The 21,808-nt window shown below is 31.3% G+C and overlaps 1 protein-coding gene across 1 annotated transcript; it reads left to right on the top strand.

The window, feature by feature from the left end:
• The first annotated feature begins 10,463 nt into the window (after positions 1 to 10,463).
• On the top strand, positions 10,464 to 21,376 carry LOC129976163 (D-beta-hydroxybutyrate dehydrogenase, mitochondrial-like). The gene is made up of 3 exons (XM_056089591.1): positions 10,464 to 10,845; positions 13,114 to 13,266; positions 19,343 to 21,376. Exons 1-3 carry the CDS (start codon positions 10,536 to 10,538, stop codon positions 19,867 to 19,869), a joined length of 990 nt encoding a protein of 329 aa, XP_055945566.1. The 5' UTR covers positions 10,464 to 10,535; the 3' UTR covers positions 19,870 to 21,376.
• The last annotated feature ends 432 nt before the right edge of the window (positions 21,377 to 21,808 follow it).

Genomic DNA, 21,808 nt, shown 5'->3' with positions numbered 1-21,808 from the left:
TGCAGATTTGGAGATGAGAAGTTTTTTCCACTACGAGTTTAGATCTTTATTTTGCTGTTGGGTATAGTGAGGGTGTGGGTTTGAATGATCCCCTGCTGATGACGGAACAAACCTCCAATGAAATAGTTGTTTGTAGACGGTGATTGGTCACTAGAACTTTAAGAATATGTGTTATTTTTATATAAGAAAATTATTATATACAATATTATAATATAAAAAATTCTCTCATGCTCTACAATTTTATTTTTAATGCAACTGAGAATATTAGTCTCATCAAGCGATTGTTTGAAAAAAGTTGAAATCTTTCATCATTTATTCACGACTTTTAAAGAACTCGCCGCCTTTGGCTACCAACATGCTCGCACATTCTATTAACTTTTCAGATTGTTAAATGGTAATACAGAATGGATATTTTATTTTTTAAATTCTCTTTATTATTTGTTAAGATTCAAAAATAGAAATTTAATGGAATAAGTCGAGACAAATTGTAACGCCTGAAAATTAAAGTGTACGTACCACCAAATAAAAGTTGAAGTGAAAATCTGACATCTGAATGAAGTCCAAAGAGAGCAATTTTTAAAAATTTTAATATTAATACTGGCAAAAACATGCCATTGTATGTTGCGATAGATGATTTAAATTTTATAACATTTAAAATTAATTATTAGATTATGTGTAATATAATTTTTAAAAAAATGTTAAAAATTAATAAAATGTTGTACAGAAATGAAACTGATATCATTAAAAATGTAAGTTTCAGAGTTTTAAAATGATACAAATGCCATTTTTGCGAGATAAGGCTTTGGAAGATACGGTCATCTGTTTCCATAGGCAAGTCATAGTCATTAGATATCTGTAAATTATTTAGCCTATTTTCGCGCCCAATTAAGCTTTTATTTTCTCTCTTTCCGCTGAGAGAATATTTTTTAATGAGTATTATCTAGAGCATTTCTAATAATATTTTTCAACGTTATTAACTAGCAAAGCGTTGAATTAAGTGCAACTGTAGGAATGTTCAATGAACAGTCTGAAACGTTTGTATAATGATTTTTTTACATGTATTTGATTGTAACCATTCAACAATACTTAATAATCATGATTTCTGTGCCACGTACGTCAGTGTTTTATATGCATGGATGTTACAAAATTTAATAAAAATTTTGAATAGAGTCCTTAATTACTAAAAAAATGAATGATTTAATTAATAATCAGGAAACCTTTTCTTGGGCTTCAAACTATTTATGTACCTAGGTACTTGCATGTATTTTGATAATATTTTTCATTTTAAAAAACAGCTATTGAGTAAAATTGGTGCAATATATATCAATCAAAATATTTTCCATCATTTCCTACAACTTTTTCCCATTTTCGACCAATAAGATTTGCAATTGTTTGTCTTCGAATTTCTTTTGGTCCTCCAGGTCGTTCTTTGTCATTGACATCGAAATCGTTGAAACCAAAACCGATATGGAGCAGCATCACCGTAAGTTTCTAAAAGTGTCTGATGTGGGGCTTCGGCAGCAAATTTCTTCAAATCAAGCAATAAAAAAAAATGTATATCGAAAATAAAGTTTCGAGTGTTCCATGATTGGGGTCTTTGAACACTGAATAACTCAATAATACCAAGTGGAAAACTTTCAAAATGTAACAATAAAGTAATAGTAAATTGGTAAAACCCAACACCATTGTCGTTGATATGGATACTTCGCGTGTTTACCAATAGATGTCACAGATTAAAATACATGCTAATACCTACTATTTGTTATAAATTACTAAAGAAGAAAATATGTATAGTAGTTTGGATTTCTGCTTCGTACAAATTATTCGTGAATTTCTTTTTCACGCATATTGTTTGACAGATTTTCGGCATTTCGATGTGTTAAGAAGACATTTGGGGAATTTATTATTCAAAGAAAACAGTTTTAAAGATCTTCTGAAATGAGAAAAGTAAAAATTATTTCTAACATGATGCCAATTTCATTGTTGCGCTATTTTTTTTTCCCCGCCCAATTTTCCTACTTTGAAATCAGAATATTTAACAAAAATGAGGTGAAAACAAAGCCCTCGTTCTAAGTGACGTTTTAAATGAAATAGAATTCTAAGTAGTAGAATTCTAATTATTCGTATTCATTGCACCAAGATCGAATCCAGATTATTGATTATCAAGGTAAAGGAATATTTGATGAAAAAAATTATTAAAAAAAGAAAGAAATTTGCTTGCGATTTATTAATTTGATTACTGTAAAAATAATGTTGTTTACGTTTTTACTCAGAAAGGTTTTGATTGCGCATTTCTTTTTTTTTTTATTTTTCTATCCTTAAGAGGACGGTGGACTGTATTAAGTATTTTTTTGAGACTTTTCCATTGAGAGTTTTGAAAATGCTTAGGTACATGTATTAAAATATAAATACGTCAAATTTCTTTATAAAAGTTTTGAAACGAAATATGATTTTTTTTAAAATTAAAAAATGTATAATTTTTAAAAATTTCATTTTTTTTCTATTATTTTTTCCTTATTACGCAATCTAGATTTATTTGAAATAAAACTGTGCATGATTTTGTAATTCCAATCAAATGCTGATTTTTTAGAAATATTATTATCCACACTTGAGAATTTTCATAAGAATTTTACGTTTTTCGGAACTAAAATTGACTTTTAACTGCCTAAAAAAACTCGAAATATAAAATGCACAACCTGTTTTCTTTTAATGTTTAACAGAAATCTTTATTATCAATTCTATTCCATTTCTTCCAAAAAGAAGGCACCTGCAACGTTTCAAAGATATTTAAATCTAATTACGGCATCGTTTTGAGGAAAGTCATTAAAATGGCTTTTTTAATCTTGGCCTTTGAAATATTCATTTTATTGAACAACTCACCTTATAACACTATTTTAGCTGAATATAAACAGATTTTGGTGAGGAAGCGATAAAAACAAAATGGCACGTTTTTTGTCCATTTTTGCTTATTTCAAAGTCCACTGTCGCCTTAAAGTGATTTGAATAATTGAAATTCGAATAACTGAATTTTACTATATTTCATAATCGAAAAAGAAAAATGAAGAGATCATAATAATCTTTACATTTCTTTTCATTTTTTAACGGTGTAAAAATTTCAAAAGACAAAGAAGAGTAGTAATCCTTCTCTTATTCAGCAAGAGCAAGGAATTCTTGAAGAACAATATCATCAAGGTGGGCTCTTCTTTTTTTTTTTTTTTTTCTTTTTTCTAAGTGTGAGGAAGGGAGCAGAGAGGGACGTGACGTTTCTGAAGAGTAGTGAAGAGCTTCAGTGGACCATCTGCCGAAAAAGGGGGACGGGCAACCAAAAACGCTTATAAAAAAAAAAGGGCTATTCACGAAAGGGGCCTGGGAAAGAATCACTGGTATTCTCCGGGATCTTCTTTTTGTGGTGGTTGGCGTGGAAGACAAGGCGGGAATCATTCATTGGTAGATCACTGGGACAGTAATCATTTTCGATAGAACAATTATATCATGAAGACTGACTGTTGGCGCGGGATTTGAAGACAAATTTTCAAGATCATTTTTATCAAGAAATTTGAAAAAGAAAAAAAAAAAAGAAAGAAAAAGGTATGTTGCCCTCGTATCTATATTATATTATAAAAATAATGGTACCATTCACTTACTGCTTATGCTGTGTTGTCCTCTAAAATTATTTTATATTTTTCATGCTAGCTGCCTCTAGCGACCAGTATGTTCGCCAATAATAATAATGGAGTTTCATTTCAATTGAATACCTTATTCGTAACTTGATTTTTCAATAGCATTTTCTTAAGAAAAAAAAAATGTGAAAAACATAAAACGCGTGTTATTTTTATAACCTTATACTTGTTGAGATTATTGTATAAAATACTTTTGTAATGGAATCAATCTTCATGACATAATAGTTCTATCGAAAATGATTACTGTCCCAGTGATCTGCCTATGAATGATTCCAGCCTTGTCGACCGCGCTCCAGAAAATTCGCTTTTTTATTTCCCGTATACACTGCATAAATAGTAAATTATTTTTCCTGCTGTAGCTTTAGATTGAAAAGAAACCACGCAATTCAGTATTTGATGATACAATAAAAATGGTTTGAATTTCACACTAATATAAAAAATATTGTTAAAAATTGTGCAAAAAAATACTTTGCAAAACATACATTTTTGAAATTGTTGGGGATGGGGGGGGATATACAACGCCTGAGCTGTTATAATTTTTAAAAAATAAGAATTTGAATTTTAAAGTTGCATAAAAATTCTTCTTATGCAATAATATATTTGGAAGTTATCGTGGAAAAGAGTCAAAATATCGCTTAGTTAATTAATAGACTGGTGGAAAAATGCGTGGAAATATTCCCGTTTATTTCACTGTAACTGAAAGCCGAATCGTGGGGAAAAGGGAGGGGGGCAACCATAGGGTTTGTGTTAGAAATTGAGACAATGCTTCAACCGGCGAATCTGATGAGCGTGAAGGACTCCGTTAAAGAGCACTAAATAATGTACCGCACATGTGAGTCGTCGGTTTTTTCTGATACGAATGTTAGCCATGCCCCTAAGAAATAGCTAGTCTTTTGAGAAATTAGGTCTCAAACATATAATATCAAATTTTAAACTCAATCATCAAGCCAATGGAGCCTATAAATCTGAGATATATCAAGAGAAGAGTTATTTGCACTTTAGACTTTTCTTTTTAAATCCACATTCAGTTCGAGGGGGGGAAAACAATAAATCACAAATTTTAATGAAAATTCTGAGGTAGTGTGTATATATAAATTAAAGTTAAGGAATATTTCAAAATCTTAAGATTTATAAAAGCAAGTATCCTTTCTAAATCATAAAAAATTACAATTTTTTTTTTCACTTTATCGTTTATGACGTGTATAAAAAGAAAGCATAATAATCATCAAAAATTGTACCTCGACAATTGAGAATTCTCGTAAAAAATTTGCTAAATAAAAAAAAAAAAAACTTGGAACTATAATCATCTTTGAAAATGAGTGTTTTTTCATCTTAGTTAAATGCAATTAATGATGACTATTCATCAATATTTTATCCTGTGTAATTTGTAACTGTCTTACTCTCATTTTATACAATATACATCACTGCTTAGCATTTGCTATTTAATTGGGAACCAGATTGGAATGCCATTTGGATAGGATGACATGTAAATGCATTTAAATGTTAAAAACTTATCTCATTTATTTAGTTAAGTCGGCAACAACCATTGTGAACTTAAAGCAATCTTATTGATATATACTTGCTAAGAAAACTATTAATGTATTTTTTGACTGATTTAATTAAAATGTTAATTGTTTTTATAAAAATACTTTATGATTCATAAACATTATTATTGATAGCTTTAATTTCTTCCATTACAGTATATATCATTTAAACGTTTAAGTGAACTCGCTTTCCAGTGTATCATATTCTTTTGCTTTTTCTTATTCTTGAGATTGTTTTTCTCAACATGTATCTCATTCTCAACATTATTAATACTATATCGTAAAACATTTGGTTCGAATACGAGTTATAGGCGGGGCTTCTGAGTCTCTTAGGCAGGAGTGAGCATTTAGTGGATCGCGATCGATCGGTGGACTGCCAAGACATTCTGGGGTGACAGCCTTCACTAAAACCTAAGACGCCCATATAAAAAGAAACATATTTATGGAACACCGATGAAAAATTTTAAAAATATTACTGAAGAGTTCTTATAAACGGAGGTACATTAAACAAAGAGAAATATTGTGATGAAATAATAAAACTTCACTCCGTATTCGAGGGATGTTTTCAAGAATTTACTAGATTACAATCCATTCCATTAACCATTCAAGTAACCAATCATGTGTTACTCAATTGGCAATGTTGTGTGGAAGTAATAACTGAGAATATAAATTATATATTCTCTTTATCGCTTGAGGAAAATGAAGTTTTTCTCTTTCAAAGTGGCATCATTTTTAAAGCACGTAGTTCAGAACCTATGAATAACTTTTTGAATCAAATGGGTGAAATAAAGTATCTCAATTTTTTAAGAAAGCTGCATATCATTCAACATCGTTCTTTGGATCTACCTACCTGTGTGAATCTGCATTTTCAACTGTGAATGTAATTAAGACAGCATATCGTTCCCGTCTCACAGAAGACCCCTTGGAATCCAGTGCAAGATGAGAAGTTAGTACGTAATTATATAGAGATATTCAAGATTGGCGGACAGTTTGTAGCCAAAGTCTTCTACTTACTATAACTACGAGAACTAACTTTAGATGAAAATGATTTATTTTTTAATGTATTTTAAATTGTTGATATTAAATGCATCATTTGATATTATTATGATTGAGGCTATTATTATTATGTTTGTATCACGCTATTATTATTATGTTTGTGAAATTCGTATTTATTATTAAGTTAAAATCAATACTGTAGACACTTTTTTTTTTTGCTCAATACATTTATGCTGCAACAGCTCGAAAAAATTAGAAGTGGTCCTGCCATGGAAAAGTTTACCCATCCCTGCTCTTAGGGAATGCGTTAACTTTTCTTCCCGCATACATCCGCAAAATCGGCAAAGAACTGTGGCGGCTTGGGGGTCGTTAATGATAGTGACCATAAATACTAAAAAAATATAATGCATTAGATGAATAAAATTTAGCCTATCGCCAGAACTGCACAAATGTTTCACATTTTGGTTCCAGCCCATTCAAGGATTGATTTCAGTAGGAACGCGAGCAGAATTGCTAAACACACACAACAAATGAGATAAATAAAATTTAAATAGGGTCTTGACATCAAAACTGTAAATCTGATACAGACTTTAATGTAAAGATGAGGTTTGATTTTGGAGCCAACTGGCCAGAGGGAAGGAATTCAAATTCATACTCGATTCTCGTTTCTGTTATGCGAAACTTTAACCCAATTCGCAACTCATTGTATTTATGCTTGGAAAGTTGAATTGCCTTATTTAATTTTACTGGGTCTTATCTGATGAGGTACCACTGATTTACTTGGCTTTGGTACATTCATGAATTTGGTTCTAAAGAAATGACGTCCATTAAATAATCCTAACAAACTAATTCCCACTACCATTTTATCTCGTATTTTTTAAGTGAGGATAAGAAATGGCTGGACGTAGAAAAAAAACATGGATAAAATTCTTAACAATAAATTGTGAAACAAATGAGTAAGACTTGTTATTGAAATGAAATTTCTTGTTGATTAACTCATCTCGAGTTCTCTTTGAAGGAAATCAATGAGAAATCTAGAAAAGGGTTCATCGAAACTCTTCTTGTTGTTTTTCTTAGATCTTGTGTGCTTTCTCTTTCCTATTTTCATTCTTTGAATATGAAGAATGCTTTGTGGAACGATTCTGAAAAATTCCTGACGACAAATCAAAGCAGATGGAAATTTTACATTCTTAAAGCTTTATTATTAAAAAAAAAATCCCAAGTGCTTTATTTAAGCTGCAATCTTCTGAGAAGTTCATTTTCGAGAAAAATATTACCACATTATATTTATTCTGTAAGATTGCACATTTAATTACTTATATAAAGTATATGTTCATTACTTGAATTAAAAGACAATACTTGCCACACTTGAATAAGAAGCAAGAATTAGATATTTTACGTTTTAACAGATGTGAAAAATTGGAAGTGGACATTTAGGTAAGGGGATTTGTTGGGAAAATGGAGTGAATCGTTTCAAAAACTTATTAAACTGCAATTTTCGAGACAAAATGTCTTTAGTATGTTATCATGAAAGTATCTTAAGTTTGTATATATAATTTATGTAAGTAAAACCAATGAATTACCTCTCAAAATGGGATAATATTATTCCATTTTCCGTGTTTCCAATTCATTTTTTATATAATCAACTACAACTTAATTGAGTGTTTAAACGTTTTAGAATTTAAAATAATTATAAGAAAAAGAATAATCCCAAATTTAAGTTAAATTCGAATCCCTTTCAAACAGCTATAAATTAGATAATTTGATAGAATTGAGTTTTGATTTCAGTAAATAAATTAAAATGGAAATGTGATAAAGCAACACCAAATGTTTAAATAATGATGAAAAAGAATATTTTTAAAATTTCTAAACGCTATTGAAAATTTTAAGCTGTCGAATTACATTCCAAAAGTAAATCATTCTGTTTTTTCAAATCTAATATTATAATACTCTACTCTGTCAACCTATATTTTGATTCGTATATATATATATATATATATATATATATATATATATATATATATATATATATATATATATAGTTGAAGCTATATATTTAGCTATATATATATTTAGTTGAAGTTTTAGTTGAAGCTATTTTTTACAACTTTTTAATACAATAAAATTTTTATTAAGTGCCTTAATTCACAAAAAGTAATTCTTTCTGATAAAATGAGGAATAGTTTCAATCTGTAAATGGACGTTGCAGTAGAGTATTAAAATAAAGAAGCAATTAAAAAAATTTCCAAAAATATGCTGGCAACAAAATAAGTTTAAATATTTTTGCAACAATTTGGCAGCATTTATATATATATATATATATATATATATATATATATATATATATATATATATATATATATATATATATATATATATATATATATATATATATTGTTTGTTTATTTTAAAAGCGTGTGCATTTGTACTCACAGAGAATGTTTTATATTTCTTGCACTGAATTTATAAACATAATAAAATGTATCTTAAAATACAATCATTGTTTTTATTCTCCAAATTTAGTTTTCGTTTCGGTTGGAAAAACACAAACAAGCGAATGTTTTTACCGTATTCGGAGAATAATTTTGAAATACTTTATTTCCTCATATATATATAAAAAAAAATATTTAAAAAAAAACCCCTAAATGTGGAAATTTGAAGAATGTCTGCATTTTAAACCTCCTTATATCAAAAGCGTGGTGTAAAACATATTTACAAAGCAGTGGCCTGCACTAAGGAATCAGAAAATATCAAGAGCGGGTTTGATTTGAAAACGGTTCTGTTAATAATCTAAGGGACTTGAGCCTTCCAGCCCATCCACCTTGTTTGTTTAAGTGACCTTTCAATTTTTCACATCAAGTGCCCTTCCAGCTTCCAAGTTGGGGAGTCTATAATTAAATTCTTCTATTAAAATATTAGTCGGCGATAATTTCTGAAGCAGCTTTACAGGTGTTTATTAAAAAAAGCCACGAATAAAGTGAAAGAGAAGGCAGTTCTGGATTAGTTTAGTTACTTTAACGTCCCGTCTTAAAGCAACACTAGGGCTGTTTTGGAAAGGATCCCGTCATTTCGAACTGTTTTTACTTACTTCGATCAGCTAGGAATCATCCAACTTCTATTGGTTATGAAAAAAATAACAAATAGGTGAAATCAGTGTAAAAAAAATTTAAACAATTTTAAAAATATGTTTTTAATTAATGAAAAGTAGATAATTTTTATTTTCTAAAAGAATTTATTTTAATTCATTTCTATGTTTTACTCTTCAAATTAAAATTTATTATTATAAATGAAGGATGCTGAGAAAAAAGCGATGAGGGTTAAATCCTCTATACTTTAATAAACAATAAAGTTTCTTGAAATGTTATATTTCCTCAGTGGTCTAATTCTTGAAACGTGTGATTCCGATGGAATCTTATCATCTTTTTCAGAATGCATTACCGAGTGGCATCGCTTTTATAGAGTGATTAAATTTAATAAAATCCCTCGATTAACTGATAATGTAGTTCCGAGAATACCTACGCACTCTGTTGCAGTCGAGAGTCGTTAGCATGCAAAATTTCAAAATTTTAACATCAAGTGAAATATCGTTTACAGAATTTCACTTGATGTTTAAAATTTTATTATTTTTAATATCTTTTCAAAGTGCATGTATACAAGCGTAGTAATTAAATCAATAATAATTATTGCTGAAAAATAAGCTTTAACATATTTTTAAATGAATGTAAGTGAGAGAAAAAATTACAAGGAAATAAAATCGACACTAAAAAGGCACTTTTTTTAAAAAAATTTAAAAATGGGTATAAAAATAATTTTTCGCGATAATATGAAAGGAAATTACTGAAGAAAACGTCAACAATTTGTTTAATTTTTAATTAAAAGTATGGCAAACCTTTTCCTTTTCTGCACTTTTCATGCAAGAATGAACTACTTGTCACATTTGGCAGCTTTAGATACAATGGTCCATTTTATAAAACATTTTCAATGACTCTTGCATCGCTTCATATACTGATAGCATCGAATCTATAAGCACTATCGTGTTTACAGAGCGATTTCTTTCTGATTGTAGTTGGTAAAAAAAAGGTGAACAGCACATTAGCTCGATGAACATAACACAGTTTCATCGAGCTAAAAGCGGATAGATAAGGACTATCTGCATTTGATGGCAAAAACACCTCCAGGGCTTTATGGTAAATTCACATTGACGTATTTTTTTTAATCATTTGACTCAGGAAAACCCAGCTAGAAACCGAAACCGGTTTGATGGTCCCGGGCTGGGAAATGTATCTCAACCTACCTCAGCGGTCAACACATCAGGATGGACATCTGGATCACTCTCACCTTTTTCGTCTTGGCCGGTCTACTCACCTGGATATCCAGGAGAAGGACTTTCGTCCGGCCGGATGGTGTGGCTATCTTTATCAGCGGATGTGATTCCGGGATTGGAAGAAAACTTGCGGAATATTTCGCTGAAATGGGATGTTTAGTATTTGCTGGATGTCTCGATCCAAACAACTTGAATTCCTTGCCGGACAATGTCCGGACGGTCAAGCTGAATCTCATGGACGAAGACAGCGTCCGGGAAGCGGTGGCTGCAGTGAAAAGCATACTTGTAAAAGAAAAGAAAGGTGAGCATTTTTAGACATTTTTCATTCAATTTGGTTTATTTCATATTTGTGTTACAGACTTTCATTTTTTCCCTGATGTGCCACAGTTTTGAAATTTCAACTGCATATTTTCAATTGTAATATGGTATTCTAATATTTTCGTGGCTTTATTATCAGTTAATGAATCCATTTAATTAAATTTTGATTCCATAGAAGAATGCTACGTGAATTGAATTTGAGAAACAATTTAAATTTAAAATTCCACTATGTTTATAATGATTAATTATAAAATAAAGACTAAGAAGTAGAAAACAATTAAAGTAAAAATACTTTTATTTTTCTGTATGCTAAAGTTAAATCGTTAAAACTTCTATCAAATCTGTTATGTAATTTTAGTTTTTTCATGGTATAAATGGAATTGTTTGACTTTTATGGAATCTCTGTGTTTAAAAACTTAATTCTAATTAAATTAATTTAATTAAAAACAGTCTAATTAAATAGTTTAATTAAATTACTAAGTTTAGTTTTAATTAAAAAATGTCTGGATTGAATCGATTTTGCTTTAAAAAATTGTTGATTAGATATTTCGATTTTTTATTTATTTTTTAACATATTAAAATTTTAAAAAAAGCATTCAGAAAGTAGATTCATGAACTTATGAGCCATCAAAATTATAATTTTGGGAAAACTTCCCGCAAAATATTTCATTCAAAATTTTAGCATAGAATAGTATATTTTAAAAAATCAGATTACAAAAATTTAAACAAATTTTTAGCATTAAACTGATATTGTAACTGTATATAACTGGTTTGTAATTTGATTGAAATAATTGCACTATATGTCAAGATAAACGTTTAAAAGAATAAAAAGGCAATAAAAACAATCTCAAATAATTGATCAGACTTAAAAAGCAGGAAAAAATTCGTTCGACCTAATTTCCATTTCCAATTAAAAAGAAAAACAGATTATTCTTTAAAAAAAAAAGTTTTTATTTGTAGCAAACTTTATGAAACTGTTCTGAATATGCAAGAAAGATAAATGCAATAATGTAAAATTATAAAACATGATTGAATTATTTTTAAATTATTGCATTTTGTCCATTCCTGAAATAAAATGCAAGCCATTTTCATAGCTTCATAAAATATTTAAACGCCGGATTTTCTTCTATTGTTGAAAGCTAAAGAAGAAACATTCTGTTTATTATCTGCGCAATTTACATGAGGAATAAGAAAGTGAAGTTACATAATCGAGAAAGACAATGTACAGTTAGAAGACTGATTAGACAGAGTTAAGTTTTAATGGTGCTGTGATGTCATGGACTTGAATGCATTAGAATATGTCATGTAAGAAATAAGTAGAGCACGTGTAAGATTATTAAAGTAACGCGATTTTGAAGAAGTCGCAATTTGATGCTTAAAAACATTTTGTTGAGGAGGCTACAAATATCAAACGATGCTTAAGAGTTTTAATTGAATTTAAATTCCCGCAAATCAGTTACTTGTCATTACCGGCTTGTTTAAAACAAGGAGGAAGAAATTACACATTTCGACTGCCATTTCGTTACTCGAGTGATTTAGTTGATTTTTTTCCCCTTAAAAATGGAAGCTTGTGCATTTTCTGTCATTGTTGAAATCTAGAGAGAAGGTTGCGTATTTGTTTCGCCTATTAGCACATTCAAAATATCAGACATCATGGAGATACCATACAATATCTTGCACTAACAGGGTCCTTAAAGCGATTTGCAGGTAGTTTTCCAGCAATGGTAGGAGAATCAAAAGAATGTTTTGAAAGAGATATCCCTATTCGCTGAGTTTCATTTCAATACAAAAAAGTGTGCTTTCTTTGAAATTTGAATCTGATATAATTTTATTCCAAAAGAGCTTGTCCAGGAAATTTTTGATCGTTTTTTAATGTTGTAACTTTCTCAAAATGGACCCTAAAATGAGAAAGAGCTCTCTGTATTGGAATGGAATGTGAACGAAAAAGGAATTATAAAATTATTGATATTAATATTTAATAATTATCAAAAAAATATGTTGAGTGCCTTTAAAGAGAATTTGTTTAAAGGTAATACAAAGAGATAATTAATAGGGATCCTTTGATTAAAATTCTTTTCCTGTACCTGTTTTATTTAAATATACATTCATTGGAAATTTCTGACTTTATGTATTTATCGGAATAAACTTCTGGAACATTTAAAATTTGCACCAGAAATATTGAGTCATTTGTGTTTTCACGTTCTTATAGTGTGTCATATTAAACATGTTATTGTGCTCTCACATGTTACAGAACTCTGGGCCCTGGTGAACAACGCCGGCGTGTGTGTGTACGGCCCGTTCGAGTGGCAGACTGCTCGACAGCGGGACTGGCAAGTGGACGTGAACCTCAAGGGGACGATGAGACTCACACGAGAGTGCATTCCATTGCTGCGAAGATCCAGAGGTATGGGATGCTCATTCCGCAAGTTCTAAAAGGTTTAAAAAGACGATTTTCAGAAATCAAAAAGATCTTTGATCGTTTTATAAAATAAACATTGAAGAAATAATATTTTAATATGAATATATTTATTGCCAACTTTTAGGCAAACATTTTCATGAGAACTGTTCTACAACTCCTTTTATTTTAAAAGCCCTTTTGGTTTACAATGACGTCGATTCTTACACATATGACTCGGAATAAATGATCTATGCCTGTATATTTTTTGAAATCCGTTGCACATCTTGAGGGAGTAAAAAGGAAATTATGCCAAAATGCAAGATCAGACAAGATAGATTTAGATGACAAATAACAAGCTGAGAGAGGGTTGACATGTGATTTGACATTGCGAACGTTCATCCCATTACGTTTGTGTAAATTTGTCATATGATTGATGCCACATTATTTCATTAATAATTTTAAGCAAAACTTTTATGACATGTTGTACCCTATTCTCAAGGCGCTGCAACATAAAATTCGTGAAAATATCTAGTTACTTAAATTAAAAGAACGAGTCGTGTGAATAACAAAAAGGAAGCTGACATCAAAATGACTTGCTTCACATCCATTTTCTCATAAAAGAATGAAAGAAAATGAGAAATTTTGAGAGGCGTATCGTAATTAAAGAAGATTAAAAAAAGGCGATCATTTTTTTTTCTCTATAAATGCATTACGGCTCAAAAACGAGTAGGAAAAGGATCCCTGTTAATATAAAGATACTTTTCTAGCAAGACAAGCATATTTTTATGAGTTTGGTTTTCAGAATGTTGAATAGATTCGTGAAAATATTACAGCAATATCGCAGAACATCTTGCGCTCTTTTGCGATTCTAAGATGTCTTCAGATTTCATTAAAAAAATCCTTTTTTTTTTATTATTATAATAAGTCTTAATCATTTCACGTCTCTGCATAAGCAGATTTTTATTTTTTTAAAATTATTTTCTACGAAAAGAAATTTTACATGTTAGATATTAGATTTATTTTCATCGCTATCATCATTATTACAAATGGGGGAAAGCGATTCATTTTTTTAAAGATTTCTACAGTTTAATTTAAATAGATTGAGTTAAAAGGCTTTGCAATTCAAAATAATATATAATTAAAAAGCAATAAAGCATAAAAATGAGTAAATGTACTGACGGTAGAAAAGGTTTTTTTTTCCCGGCTAGGTAGTAAGTATTTGGGTCGCAGAAAAATGTTGCTATTTAGAAGATAGAGTGAGAGAAGAAAATTTTGAAATCCTTCATCTGAAGATAAATATTCACACATGAAACAATCCGTTCATTCCACAGCTTAATCTACACGGTGAGTCCGTGATATTGACTCGGAGGTGTGGTAAAAAATAATGATACGAATAATATTCACATAGAAACCCCAGGTCATAATCCATTTCTTTAGTCTCACTTCAACCGAGTTTCGTTTAGTTATATTTACGTTCCGTTTTTGAAAGTAATACCAGGCTTTGGGCAGACCTCGTACTTTTGAACCGCGGTCAGATGACGAAGACGCCTGAACTAGTACCCCTTCTCCAAGTTCCTACACCACTGTTTGGCCCCGATGGATAAAGCGTGCACCAGACCCGCCGAAAGGACGGTTCTTTGGTGGAATCGGATCTCGAACCTGAAATCTTCTGTTTCTTCCAATATCAGTAGCTGCTGCACGTGTGTGTGAAATACTTTGCATCATTAGAAATCCATGCCACTAATCGCTGCTGGTGGACGCCATTTTGAACAGTTCTGGTAAACATTGTATTTGTCAACTACGCCAGCAATAAATGTACAGCTGTTGAAAATTCTATAAAAATGTCTTGACTTATGTAGGAAGTAGAAACAGAATATCTTGCCTCAGTTTAATTGAAAAATTCTGTATTTATCACTAAAGATATGGACTGCAGCTTGGATTTCCTATGTGAATATTATTCGTATCCTTGTTCTCTACCTTCTCTTTGAGTTTGTACCATGAATTTCGGAATACTCTCTAATACAATCAGCTCAGAAAGAAAAAAATTCGATTATTTTTCTAGCTTCAGACTGTTATTAATTTCGTTGTCACTGTTGCGAATGTTAAATATTTTTCTCAGACGAAAAAAAAAATGCCATCGGCATGTCATCTTCTGCTGCATCTGTTATCCTGACATAACAAGAAACAGTCATTTCCCCCATTTCGTTGCATGGCATGGCAGACTACAGGCTTTCATTCCAAGATAGAGAGAAACTGTCTTATCCATCAGTCCAAAACTGATATCAGCTCCAAATTAAAACTGAACATCAAGAAGTAATAGGTTCCTTATCTGCCACAACGTAAACCGGTAGGAAAGTAACTCTCGATTTCAGGAGTCGAGATATGTCATGACATGCAATGCTTTGTGAGATAATTTTAATAGATTATTTTGTCTGCGACTTTTCGAAAACACTTCCATAAACATGGACAATTGCATAACTTAGGGATCGGAACCATTTTCTCTTGCTCTTTTTGGGTTTAAACATTTCAGGTCAAGGTCAAGAATCAGCGTGTTTACAAACAAAGGAAAACGCAAGAAATGTTTACAAACAAAGGAAAACGCAAGAAATGTTTACAAACAAAGGAAAACGCATGAAATGTTTACAAACAAATGCATGAAAACACTAAGATAAGGTTTCTACCTGTTGATCTTTTTTTTTTAAATGAGCAGTATTTTTGACATAAGAGTAAACAAAATGTTGGTTTTCCCGAAAAATTGGAAATCTATCATTTGTTTGCATCATTATTGAATGATTGTTATAATATTGAAGCTGCATCACAGATTTAGATTTGCGATAATGCTGATTAGATAGTAAATGAACCTATAAAATGCCGCATAATAATAAGATATGGCTATGGCAATACCTGCGATGAAAGACTGAAATCAGATTTCACCGAAGACACAATCCTTGAACATGGACGTTGGATGAGTCTGCCAATGACAACAATATATTAAAGAAGTTTTGAAAGCTTTTCTTTGGAAAAGCTATGAAAAAAAAAATTCACAACTTGAAATTTTTTTTTAAAGTTCAAAACAAAGGTTTTTTTTTTGTGTGTGTGTGTGTGTGTATGTGTGTGTGTGTGTGTGTGTGTGTGTGTGTGTGTGTGTGTGTGTGTGTGTGTGTGTGTGTATTTCAATAGAATCTTTTGAGAGTTTCAATACAAAATCGTGCTGTTCCACTAAGCGCCGTTTATGTCTTTTGTGAAGATTATAAATGTAACAATACTTATGAAGGATTTTTACTTTCTCGTATACGTAATGTAGGAAAAGTATGGTCATCGTAAAAAAATTCGAATTCGAGATTTTGACGAATTTGTGCATTTTAGACTTCCTTCAGTTCGAAAAACACATTTTTGGAAAGTGTCCGTCTGTGACAAAGATAACTTAAAAACGTTTTGAGCTGGACGGATGAAATTTGGTATGCGGTTTTTATACTAAATTTATAGATTTCTATTGAACTTTGAGTAAAATCTGTTCAGAGGAAGTCTGTTTGTCCGGCCTTTCGAATATAATTTAACACTAAAATCACAAAACGAATGTAGCTAGGTAGATAAAATTCAATACACAGAATTAACATCTAAAATCCGGGCACCCTTCAGCCAAAACCCACAAGGCATCGACCGTCTGTCTTTCTGTACTTTCAGAAACGTGATAACTTAAAGACGCAGTGACTTAAATACATCCAACAGTTCGACTGCAAATGCAGTTCTGTGTCAAATTTTTGTTTCAATCTGTTGGGAAAAGCGTTTCCAAAACACACATTCTATTTCCGGATGCTCTTAATCGCAAGCCAGGGATGAATCGCCAAATAACTCACCAAGGATGACACGATAGATTCAGTAAAAATGCTATACTCACGCAAAAAATTAATATTTCGTCATTATTGTATGCTAATGTCATACAAGGCATTCTCTGAGATAACATCTTTATTACAGAGTATGCGAGAAAGTTTTGGGGGGACCACTGACACTGGTTTCTGTTTGTTTCCTAATAAAAATCGGCTACATAAACCTTATAGAACACATTTAAGCGATGCAAAATAAGCTAAAAAAGAAGCTTAACATAAGTCTCAAACTGAAAAAAGTGCAAGATGGTTATAATTAAACTTGCTCTATAAACAGTATCCTACAACGTAAACAATTGAACAGATTGCAGCGAAATTTGGTATATAGGCTATACACGAGATAAACTCACGGAATTTCGAAAAAGAAAAAAAAAAATTCAAAATCTCCACCAGAAGCCTTTTCCGGAAAAACATTAATTTTAATACAATAATTGACCAAAACGGAATACAGAAACAATTTTAACGATCCAGAACAAGAATTATGAGTAATAAATTGTAAAACCTGAAAAAGCTGTCAATTCTAGGGAAAAAAAATGTTGAAGTTTGCACGCTTCCGAAGAAAAGGAAACTTTATTCAAAACAAGTTAGGATAAGAAACGTTTGCAGTCATTGTCATGTTTTACATCGATGTTTCCGGCTGTATGTCTTGTTGCGTCGGTGTTGCGACGTTGAATGACTTAAAGAACCTCCATAACGGTTCATGTGCGAAGCATCACAATTGATCAGTTACAATCTGCTGTTGAACACACTGTCCACCGACTTGAAATTTTGCTGCGGAATGAGGGTGGTCACATGGAGCACCTTTCCCTGCATCATCCTGGACACGATTAGCAACTGCTGCTCTTGTGCAATTTCGTCTTAATATGTTCTTGTTTCTGCAAACTGAACTGTTTTTTTCAAACAGCGTACTGTTATTTTTTCCTTATCTTTACTTAATATGGCTCGATGAGAAGATGATCAGAAACTAGTCATAAATGTTATTGTCTCTGTATTCCGCTTTGGTCGTTTATTGTGTTAATTTAATGTTTTTCCAGAAAAGGAGCCCTCTGGTAGACATTTTGGAACTAATTTTTTTTTCGGAATTCCGTGAGCGCATCTCGTATATATTCTCTATACCAAATTCTGTTGCAATCCGTTCACCCATTTGCGTTGTATAATGCTGATTATAGGGGAACTTTAATTATAACCACCCTGTATTACATTTATGGCACTGGTATCCTTTAATATAAACGAGAGGGCTTTACCCCCTCCCAATTCGAACTTCGAGCATTCGTTGCCCTCACCAATGTCCAAGAATCACGTTGCGATTCTTTTGGGATTATTATCCTCGCTCATCATTTAATTATGTGTTTCTGCTGGTAACAAAAAGTTATTACTGCATTCAATGTGAAATGTAGATTTAAATTATTTCTAATTGCATGAAGCGTTAACATTAATGTCTCATCAATTTTTAAAGAGAAAATTTTCAAAAAAAAATGGTCTGCAACAACAAATTACTAAGAATAGCAATGAGTAAATCTTATAATTTGAATCTCGGAAGATTGGTAGGGAAAAGTTCATGGATAGTAACAAAGAAAGTCAGATGGCAACAACTAGTTAGTTTCTTAGTATTAAATTGATGCAAGGACCTAACACGCATCTCGTTTCTGAGTTTTATATTCTATTTAGAAATTATATCTTCAAGGCAGCATTTTTAAGAAAAGAGTATGGTGGTTGGAATACTCAAAATTAGAAGAAAAAAATATCGATTGCAGAAAAACTATCAAAACATTTTGATCCTTATTTCACTTTTCAAAGCCTAGTGACGACAAAAAAAATATTCTTGCATTATTTCAAAAATAAATTAAAAGAAAATAATCCTCTAATGGCTTCAAAATCTGGCTAATGGATGACATATTACAGCTGAAAATTGTTCAAGAGTTCAGCATGCAAGCAAAAATATGAAATAAAAGCAATACATGGAAGTTAAATGTAGCTAATTTGAAAAAAGAGCGCAATTCATTAAGAGATTTAACTCAAAAGCACTGCTCCCCCCAAATGCTAATGTCCAAGCATTTAAACCCTCTTGTTCACCTCCCGCTAAGCCAATAAATTCTTAATATCAATATCTAAGTAAATTCTAATATCTAATTTTATAATAGTTATCTATCTATTTTAAAATTCTGGCCTAATATCAATATCTTTTTTTTTTTCCGTAGGTCGCATTATAACTGTGAGTAGTGTCAACGGAAACATTGCCTATCCAGGTTTGGCAGTCTACAGCGCCACCAAGTTCGCCCTGGAAGGTTTCAGCGATGCTCTCAGAATCGAACTGGGTCCACGACATGGGATCCGGGTCATCATTGTCCAGCCAGGTGACTACGCCCGGATCACCTCACTCATGTCCAATCACAAGCGTCATGCCCTCGAAATGTGGAATGACATGGCAAGTGAGGAACAAGAACAAGTGAAGACAGAGTTTCAAAAATATCATGCCGCTGTTCTCCAGAATTATGGATTAAGCAGTCCTACTTCTTGGGAGAGATCGCCCCTCCTTCAGGATATGAAGGAGGCAATGTTTGGTGAAAATCCGTCCTCTAGGTATCTGTCTGCCCCTTTTGCCCACAGACTAATCTACAGAGCCCTGGCCTTGTCTCCTCATCAGTACACAGATTTTTTACTAATCAAAATAGCAAAGCTAGTGATCGATTCAGCAGATAATGGGAAAAACGTTTCATCTCTTTAATATAGATTTAACATGGTACATCTGCCAGTCTTGAATTTTTTTAAAGCTATAATTCGAAAAATTTAGTATTTGATTTCAGACAGTTAAGATGTAACAGTTGGCAGGCATCTTAGAGTCCGGTGAAACTGTCACGATTTTATCAAAGGACCGACCATGTTTTCAAATCTAACAATTGTTATTATGTGATAACATTGTATATAGTCACAGACAGTTAACTTGATAGAATAAGAAAAGCATCTTGGCATATCATTGCTTCAAAGTAAATAGTCCTTAATGTGATATTCAATGTATTTAAAAGTAAACAATTTATTTGCGCAAAAAACAGTTTTAAGCATCAGTATTCTGAGTTATGAAGCTCTTCATTCAAAGCATTATTTAATTTTTGGAGATTTTTAGATAATTCTTAGAAACCAGTATTCATCATTTATTAATAATTCGCACGAAATTCTATGTTCTGTCAACTAGAGTTGTTATTGACTGTGGATGTTATTATTATGAAATAAACTGTGAGATAAAAAATTTGTTTGATATGCGATGGCTTTTATAAGTTAGTGGTTTCCCTCCTGTGTTGTTATTATCATGCCTTGTATATGCGCACATAAAAAATGGAACTACTATGTTACTTTTATAGACCATAAAAAATGGTTACAAATATCATAAGTTGAGTGCCTATGATATGGGAGCGTAAACCTGATAAACTAAAATACCGGCACATCGTTATCTAAATCCAAACATTCTTCTCCGCTTAGAAACCCGTTTACCAGTCCTGGAGATAGCGCTCTTTTTATCGACCCGGTGGTTAAACGGGGACCTTGTAGAAATCAGAGGAATTTAGCTAAAGAGCCTTTTACAGATGACTGCAAAAGTCGCTTAAAATTATAATTAAAAGTGCTATTGTAGGGCATGACTTTGTTTGAGATTATAGAAAAAGATTACAAACATAGATTCACTCCAATATGAGTGATTTGGACTTGAGAGAAACTTTGACTGTCACGCATGGAAATGCAGCTCTCCTTTCATTATGGCCGATGAATGTTTGAGTTAGAATCGAGATTGGGCTCTTCATCCGGTGTAGAGATTTCTAGAGAATTCCTAGATGAAATCTTCCACTTTATTGGTTTTATGAAATTTTCCCGGTACTACAGAGAATTTTATTTTGCAGAAGCTGAATTTTCTTATTATATTTCATAACACTCGTTTTGTCGCTTGAAATAACTTTCATTTCTAATTAAATATTACATACAGCCAACTAAAAGTTTTAATCACTAAATCAGGAAAATTATATTGATATTCTACATTTGAGGAAATATCTGTGTGGAATCGCTCACAGTATAAATATTTCATTAGAAGGAATACAGAGTAAGTAGATATGAATGTTCACTTTCTAAATAAATTCTGTTCTTCGACTTTCAGTACAATCGCTCAAAATTTATTTCAGTGATTGCAGAATCTTTAGAATTTAGCGAAAAAAAATATCTATTAAGAAAGGATATTTAACAAAACCAAATCGAGCTTATTAAAATCGAATTACTACATTATAATATTAATATCATAAATTTAGATATTGATCTGAAATCCATATTTTTTCAGTCTTGTGTTTCTATTTAAAATGATATAAAATTAAACAATTTAAATTATGATTTAAGTCCTAGGGAAAAAAATTGTTTCGTGTCAAGTTTTTAAAAAATTAATTTTAACTATATTTTGACGCGCTCTTGTCAAATAGGGAAATTACCAGCTTTATTGTTTGCGATACCACGAAGCCAAATTGTAAAATATGTCATTATGCAATTGATTGTACGGTGATTAAAGTTTTTATGTGGATTTGTTATTGATTTTGTCGTTCATCTTTTTCAGTATCGTTATTATCTGGTTTTATAATGCCATATTTGCTGATATAATCTAATATCTACATTGAATAATATCTGTAAATTTTACC

This window comes from Argiope bruennichi, chromosome 7, assembly GCF_947563725.1.
Source record: "Argiope bruennichi chromosome 7, qqArgBrue1.1, whole genome shotgun sequence".
Taxonomy (NCBI): domain Eukaryota; kingdom Metazoa; phylum Arthropoda; class Arachnida; order Araneae; family Araneidae; genus Argiope; species Argiope bruennichi.
This window is presented reverse-complemented; position numbering and strand designations above follow the sequence as displayed.